We start from the raw sequence: 8387 nt of genomic DNA, 5'->3' as shown, positions 1-8387 counted from the left end.
CGTACAATGTACCTAAGGATTTTTGTTCCCTGAACACATTTTCCTATCACCTAGTTGTTTGAGCATAACTATGCTATACTCTTTATCAGGATATATTTTAATTGTTCAAGTGCATGTCTACCCCTCCACTAAGGCAATTTGAGAGCAGTGTTATGTCTTATTCATCTCATCAGTACCTAGCACTAACTCACTCAAATTCATGGTCAGATTTTTTTAAATGCACAAAGCTGGTCATCAAGTATAAATTATGCCTTGAAATTTTTTAATCTAGTATTTTTCATTTAGGTATATTGCTTGCTAAAATAAGAAATCCTCCAGATACTTTTGCTCCCTCTTAAAGTCCGCACAGTCCTCATTTCTTAGCCCAGGGAACAGAATTCTGGTGAAAAGACAGAAGCCAGGTCTTCCAGCAGATAGCTGTGTCACCCTAAGTCATTTAACTTCTTGCAGATGCTGTTCCTCATTTGTAAAATGCAGATCACTGATGCCCCTTCCACTGTGAGCCAAACCCTATACAACAGGAGTTCACACTCTTTTCCAAGTGATATTTGAGATCATTTCCCTGTTTGAACAAAGGGGTTAGAAGAGGAGTGATATGTAAGTACTAAACACATCAAGTTTTACCAGCATTTTAATTAGTGAAACGAAATAATATAAAAACAGGCACAACCATGTCTCATACTAACAGATGTTAAGTAAATATGATTTCATATGACAACATGTCATCCGCTATAACAAATTTCCAATAATTCTGACAATTATCTTTCCAAAAATTTTCCAAAATTCTAAGAAACATTACAAATTGGAGGTTTACTCTAAATATGCATAGTTATCTTACTACCTAGTTTTGTGTGCAAAAGACAATAAAGACTTTAAATTTGACCAAGATGTTGATGCTGAACATGAGAGTTCTTTTCTCCCCACCTCTAAGCTGCCAGCACCCCAACTACAACTACATGCCAAGACAGGTCAAACATGGAGACATAGTGCACAAAGAAAAATTATAAAGAAGATGATATTTGTTGTAACATCAATATAACTTCTGATTTATGTCCATAAAGCATAAAAGCATATCAGTATTAAAAAGCAAGAAAACAGAATTTGGAATTAATCCAATCCAAATGAGGCATCCTCAAACCTGAAAAAAAGAAAAAAAGGGTTATTAGCAAATACATTTATTTTATTTGGATTACAGATAGCACTACCAAAATTCACCTAACCTGTGCTATATAAATCACTGTTGGTAAAAGTAATAGCTGCAGGCAATTTTCCAGACTCATTAAAAGAGCATATCCTACTAGTTTATCCCACTGGTTCCCCCACAACCTTAGAAGAATGAATGCTGGTACTATAGTTCAGATCCTGGCTCTACCATTTAGTAACTGTGTTGACTCTGGGCAGGTCACCCAAACTCTCTCATGCTCTCGAAAATTACCTTCCCTGTCCTACAGTGTAACAGGAAATTTGAATAGGTTTTCAGTGCCAAGATACCCTGTGGAGTAAAATTTCCCAGAAAAGCTGGATTATCTGCCTCTGGCCTCCAACTGAAGATGCAGAGAAGTCCAATTGCTCCCTGTTTCATGCAGCTACAGATACTTGCAAGATACGTCTGTTATAGTAGCTTTACATTAGGTTACAACAATCTGTTTCCATTTCTTTCCTCTATTGGACTGGGAGCTTCTAGAGGCCACAACAGTGCCCACACACTTAGGAACGGTGCATCTGCAGAACCATGTCACTCTTCCCTTCTGGCTGAATAACAAAGCAACTGCCATGCAAAGGAAGGGACGGTTCACTTTTGAAGGCACAGAGATGCCCAAGGCAGAAATGGCAGAAGAAAGAGCAAACCCTTGAAGGTGCTGTGGGTAACCACAGCCTCTGTCCTGTCACAGCACACCTGTAGCTCTTCTGTCCTCCCTTTAGAGGGTCAGTGATGCTGGCAGAGACACACCCAGGGTCACATGCCTTCCTCATGCCACCCCACAGGAGAAGGGAATGTGACCCCGTGGGGTTCTTCTCTGCCTGCTAAATTGCTACCCTGATGAATGTCCTCCAGACAGTGAGGGTTATCATATGAGAGCTGTCTATAACAGTCCCCAGGATAGTGACATTAAAAAAAGATTTTCTGGGGCTTCCCTGGTGGCGCAGTGGTTAAGAATCCGCCTGCCAATGCAGGGGACACAGGTTTAAGCCCTGGTCCGGGAAGATCCCACATGCCGCACAGCAACTAAACCTGTGCACCACAACTACTGAGCCTGTGCTCTAGAGCCCGCAAGCCACAACTACTGAGCCTACATGCCACAACTACTGAAGCTGGCACGCCTAGGCCCGTGCTCCGCAACAAGAGAAGCCACCACAATAAGAAGCCAGCCCACCACAACAAACAGTAGCCCCCACTCGCTGCAACTAGAGAAAGCCCGCACGCAGCAACAAACACCCAACGCAGCCAAAAATAAATAAATTACTTTATAAAAGAAAGATTTTCTTAAGATTAGAAACTTACCTCCATGATGCTGGTTACTGGTCTCGATCTACAGAAAAGAAAATGGAGAAAGAAAAAGAGAAACAGTTAAGTTTCACTTTTGAAATACTATGTACTAACAAATGTCTAAAACTGTTATAAATAAAGCTGGCAGAAGAGCCCACTGTCCCTCACCATGAGTGCCTCGTTAAGAAAAACCCAGCAGGTCCCCACCTTGCCTACTAGCCTTAGATCCCAAGCCAGCCAGAGAACTGAAGGAGTCTAGGATTGGAGGGCACTACCATAGCAGGACTTACAGACAAGACTGGTGCCTTCCTGAGACTCTCCTTGGTCCTGAGTATCCCTGAGGCTATCAGGAAGGCCCAAGGAAGCCAGTAGGGAAGAATCATTGGGAGTGCCTGTGCACTTGTGGAAGTGCTGCTACTGCTCCCTGCTCTCACTACAGGGAAACCACTGTCTCCGTGACCACGCTGTGCAGAGATCTCTCAGAAGGTGCCACTAATCAGAGCTTTAATAACATTCCCTGATAATCCCAGTATGCACATGTTCTTATATCAAGGCAGCTTTATGCTGTGGCTATGTTCAGATACAACTGTCAGCAGCTAAGGAAGGAACTTGAAAACTTACCCCACTTAACTTTCTGGGGCTCTCTGAGAGTAACGTGTTTCACGCGGCAGATGTACTCATCCACTGCGTTGGGAGTGAACTCAGCGTGGACCAGAAGGTAGAAAGACCAGTCCTTGCTGAAAGACAGGTCTGATTGCTCCACCTCCATCTTCTCCCCATTCTTCAGCAAATCAATCTCAATCTGGGGTGGATGGAACCCAGACACATAGCAGTTCAGGTAATTTGGTTTTCCATTCTCTGCGGGGTGTCGTGAGTAGACCTGAACCTTCGGAGGACCTGAGGAGCAGCAGGGGAAGACAGATGAAATTGCAGAGTATTTCACTTGGGGCTACCTTGGTCTAAAGCTAGATCAGGCCCCAAGTGTTTCTATTTGATCCTCCATTTCTCCCAATTCCATTTCCCCTCATGCCAAATGAGCTTCCATTTTTCCAAAAGGCAGCCTCCATTTTCTGGGATAAACCATGACTTAGTATCTTTCCCACATAATTCCCCTACACGTGCCTTTCAGGCTTTTTCTAGCAGATTTCTCTTAACATCTTCTTCTGTCAGTGAAGATTGTGCTGTATCTTTAATAATCTTTCTGTGGAGAATCTCAAGAACTTTTCATTGGCTCCTCAGCACCCACAGAATTCCTTATCACTCAAAAGTCTACATGATTTGGCCGTAATCTACTTATCAAGCTTCATTTCTCACTTCACACTCCCTCCATATTAGCCACATCAAAAATTCCCGTTATTGGGCTTTCCTGGCGGCGCAGTGGTTGAGAGTCCACCTGCCGAAGCAGGGGACACGGGTTCGTGCCCCGGTCTGGGAAGATCCCACATGCCGCGGAGCCGCTAGGCCCGTGAGCCATGGCCACTGAGCCTGCGCGTCCGGAGCCTGTGCTCCGCAACGGGAAAAGTCACAACAGTGAGAGGCCCACATACCGCAAAAAAAAAAAAAAAAAAAAAAAATTCCCGTTATTGTACGCTGTTTCAACCCAGTCAATTTTTTCCCCCTATGTTTACTCCTTTTTTTTTTGCCTCCTGCCTAGATCCACACCGATCAGACTTCTCAATATGTGCCTAGTACAGTGCCTGGCACACAGCAATTGCTCTGTAAGTGGCAGGTGTAATTATTGTTACCTCCTTGCTCAGGTTCCTAACAGAGTCAACCCAAAGTATATTTCTACAAAACACAACCTCCTCATCACGTCCAGAGTTTATATGACAAATCTCTATCTGAATCTGTATCTGATTTCATGAGCTAGAAAACAAAGAAACAAAACTGAAACACCTACAGGAGCTGGCAAATACCTTAAATGAAGTTGTTGGGCTGGGTAAGAACAATAGGGAAGGGTGAGGACTATGGCAAATGGGAGAGAACATACTCTCCATTAGGACCAGCTGGAATAATGCATGTGACAGTGGAATATGTATTTTTAATTAGCATGCTCAAGTGATTGCCATAATCTGCCAGGTTGGGAATATTGCATAATGCTACGGAACAGTGGCTTCCAAAATGGGATGCATGTCTAGACCCTCCAAGGGGATGTGTAAAGAAAATATTATAAACTCTATTTCTATATTTTTCTTCCAAAGTGAAGTGTTGCTGCTACTGAATATACAGACTGATATAAATATATGTATATAACCACTTAAATACAAATACACTCAGGGTACAAGATTATAAAGTTCAGCTCATCCTCCATGTCCAGTGGTAGAGAGAAGGTGGAGTACCAGGCCACTCTGACCAGATGTATCTGTTTAGAAATGTCCCATCATCAAAGAAAAGGTCCCTAGGCCCACCAAGAGCTAGACTGGACATACCATGAAGCCCTGATATTTTTTCATAGTTCAAAGTGAAGATAATTCAGAAACCTCTTTGCATTTGAGCTTCTAATAATTAGAACATGTAGGTGCTACAGTAGTGAGAGCACAGGTTCATCCCACCTGGAATTCTCTCTTTGAGCGAGCTAGGCAGTTTGTGGGTTTTCTTTTTTTTTTTTTTTTTTGGAAGAATATCACAATAGTGGCTTCTAAGAAGAGGAGGTGTATCAGACAGGCCTGGGTTTGAATCTGCCCTCAACCACTTACTGGCTAAGGTTTTTGGGGAGAGTTATTTGAGTTTCTGTAGTTTAATTGAAAAATTATCTACACCCAGAGTAAAATAAAACCCACATAGGGGAAAGAGCAGAAAATAGATCCCCCAGAGGGAATCACAATTACATGTTTCTTGTATACGTTCCAGAAATGGCCTTGTATATCTTGCAGGCATGTATTACTTAGGAAATTTTCAAATTCAGATAGTTTTTAATGTCGGCTTGCTATTTTTCTACAGCTGTATGCAACCACAAATATCAATAATAGTGATAATACACACATTATGCTTCTTTTCTAAATAAATTTTAAACTAACTTCCTTTTTCTCATGAGCAACAACAAACAAACAAACACACACACACACACACACACAAAAACCCGCTTCACAGAGCCTTTTGTGAGAGAGAAAAATCTGAGGGTCCGGTATATTGCAGGGTATTTAGAAGGTACTGAGTCAGTATCCATGGTGTCCCTGACAGACAGCTTGGGTAAGCATGTTGATTGCTCTTATCCCTAGTTTTACAACCTTTCTGAATGATAAACCTTCGCTTACTCAAAACTGAAAGTACATACTCAGTTCATCTTGGAAAGAACCAGGCAAGGAGCCAAAGGAGGAGCCCTCTGTGAAGAAAGGCAACAGGGGCCCATGTCCGCCCAGCCTGCTCCCGAGAATCTCTCCCCAGAAGGCTGTGAAAAACGCACGGATTACAGGCAAAGGGCTCACGACCCCCCAAATGCTCTGGTCAGGCTCTACTGTCTGCCATAAATCCCCTGCGTGATTAAGTTACTTCAGCTCTTCTAGCCTCCCTTTCCTCATCTATGACAAACTGATGATAAAGGCACCCTGTTTACGTCGTAGACGCATTTCACAATTAAATGACATACAGCACATAGCGCAGGTCAGTAAGCCGCCAACGGGTAGCTCTATGATTATTATTAAGAGCGACAGGTAGCGGGAACAAGAGAATGAACGACGTGAAGCGCTATGTAAACACCTCAGGACATTCCACAAGAGTCGCGTGCAACTTCCTCGCCGTGGTTTGGTCGTCGCGGATTTGGGGAACGTGCAGAGAGGCAGCTGAACCTGGCGGGCGCCTGGAGGAAGCTCGAGGCCGTCGGGCTCCCAGCGGACTGATACACCCTGGCGGCGACTCCCCCAAAGCCCACGCGTGGTCTCCACCCATTCGCAGCCCCCAACCCAGCCCTTTGGGACCCGCCAGCCCGCCCTCAGCTCCCGCTGCACGGGAGAAGCCAAAGGCCCCGCGAACCAGCGGAAGAGAACCCCCCCACACCTCGGTCGCTCTGTCCCGACCCACCCGGTGCGAGCGTGCCAGAGGTCCCCTCCCCCAATCCCGGAGAAGCCGGCGTCCTGGGCTCGCAGCCCCTCCCCACTCCACACACCCCCACCGCCTCCACAGCCCGAGAGAAAACCTCGTGCTACTCCACCGAACCTTGGGATTGGGACCGGGGGGTACGGAGTTAGTGCCCAGTGGCTGCGAGCGGGACAGGGACGGGCTAGTGGAAGAGGGAAAGGGGGGAGGGGACACTCACGCTGGACGGCGTCCAGGCCAGACAGCGAGAGAAGCCCGAGCAGGACCAAAGTCATGAAGGGAGCCATCGCTACAGAAGCAGCTCCGGCGTCAGTGAGGACCCGGTCCCGCGCCCGCACTTATAGCCAGGCCCAGGCCGCCAATCAGAACCGTACCCGCCGGGCCGTCACCGGTCTCCTAGCAGGCGAGGCCCTGGCAGGTTAGAAAGAGGGACTTCCCGGTTTTCAGTTTCATTTTCAGGTAAGTCTCGTGATGCTTAGGAAGGCAGGGTTGAACCGGGTGGATTCGCTGTCTGTACATTGGCGCCCTCTTATCAGGGGTGCGCGCCCAAGCTTGGGGCGCGGGCCGCCCACCCGAGAGCTTCAGTCTGGAGGAACCTTCGGTTTTCGGAACAGCATCAGAAACGCTAAGGCACTTGCTCCCCAAGCATGCCCCAGCTAGTTAGGAGCCTAGAACCTGGTTTTCGATCGGGAAAACTGAAGCCCAGAAAAATTAATGAGAGTAAGGACAGAGATTGAATGGTACTGGGCAGAATCAGAACTTGGGTTCACAATTACAGCCCGGAAATACGCTGTAGGGCTTCGGGATTCTTTGGGCAAGAAAAGTCGTCCAGAAACCTCGAGGCCTCATGAGGACAGCTCAGAGAACCGTCCAGAGTGAAGGAGGACCTGCTTGCTTCCTGAGTCCCTTCAGGAAAACCCTGTGTGGAGAAAGTCTGGCCTGTATCTTGCCTCTGTAGTTTAGGTAATTTTCTTTGTTTTGTTGATTTGTGGGGAAATGACCCCTGATAGTAAAAGGTAAAAGCAGTAACTGCTTAAGAGCGTTAGACTTTACCGATCCCTTGAGGAACATCATTCCCTAGAAATTACCACACTAGAATGGTGCTTGGCATGGAGTAAATAGTTGGTAAACTGACTGAATGAGTGAATGGATGGATGGATGGAAGCATGGATAGATGGTTGGAAGGATGGATGGATGAACCTACGAATGAAAGAACGAACGAACATGTGAGGGAATACGTGAGTAAACATTAGGATGTAGGAATTACCCCGTTACATTTTTACGGATACGAAAACAAAGGCTAAGTGTTAGTTTTCAGATGGGCCTGATTCATTTGTCATTCGTGCTTCAGACACTTGGAAGATAGAGGACTGGGCAATTTTAGTGAGAATTCGGGTTGCATCTGCTGTGGGCCCAGCCAAAGAAGTTAGGCCTACTGACTCTAAGAGCGTGTCAGTATTAGACTCCTTAAGGAAACCTCCACTCCAGAGATACCATAAAAAGATGCTGACATCACCTGGTGGCTGAGTCCAGGGATCTTTTCTGAGTGGAACACTCAGAAGAGGAAGTGAACCATGGGGAGGGGGAGGGGCAGAGATCTTGGAAATCACCCTGGTTTGCACTTGAAGGGAGTTGGTTGGTGCTTCCCCAAAGAGCACAACCAATGTCATCTGGATTTCTTTTACATGTTTTTAGAGGTTTCAACTATCCCTACCGTGGTGTTTGTGTCTAAACTAGAAAAAGGATACTCTCTGCAGACCTAATGAAAGGAGATAATGGCACAGAGAGAGCCCCAGGGAGCACAGAGGGAGTGTTCAGTAATAATTAAGAAGTGTACTATGATTATTGATGCTAGTTACCTATTTTT

The 8387-nt window shown here is 45.7% G+C and overlaps 1 protein-coding gene across 2 annotated transcripts; it reads right to left on the bottom strand.

Annotated features, from left to right (window-relative positions):
• Nucleotides 1–613: 613 nt before the first annotated feature.
• Nucleotides 614–6897, bottom strand: LOC307183107 (beta-2-microglobulin-like; the record flags this gene model as incomplete). Of its 2 annotated transcripts, XM_079915136.1 has the most annotated exons (4): nt 6741–6897; nt 3110–3385; nt 2504–2531; nt 614–1138 (listed from the first exon to the last, which is right to left on the bottom strand). In XM_079915136.1, exons 1-3 carry the CDS (start codon nt 6805–6807, stop codon nt 2518–2520), a joined length of 357 nt encoding a protein of 118 aa, XP_079771262.1. In that variant the 5' UTR covers nt 6808–6897. The 2 variants fall into 2 exon arrangements, with proteins under 2 accessions (XP_079771262.1, XP_079771261.1); XM_079915135.1 differs by lacking the exons at nt 614–1138; nt 2504–2531 and having other exon boundaries at nt 3078–3385.
• Between the last annotated feature and the right edge of the window lie 1490 nt (nt 6898–8387).

The sequence above is a fragment of the Stenella coeruleoalba genome (assembly GCF_951394435.1).
Source record: "Stenella coeruleoalba genome assembly, chromosome: 2".
NCBI classification, from domain to species: Eukaryota; Metazoa; Chordata; class Mammalia; order Artiodactyla; family Delphinidae; genus Stenella; species Stenella coeruleoalba.
This window is presented reverse-complemented; position numbering and strand designations above follow the sequence as displayed.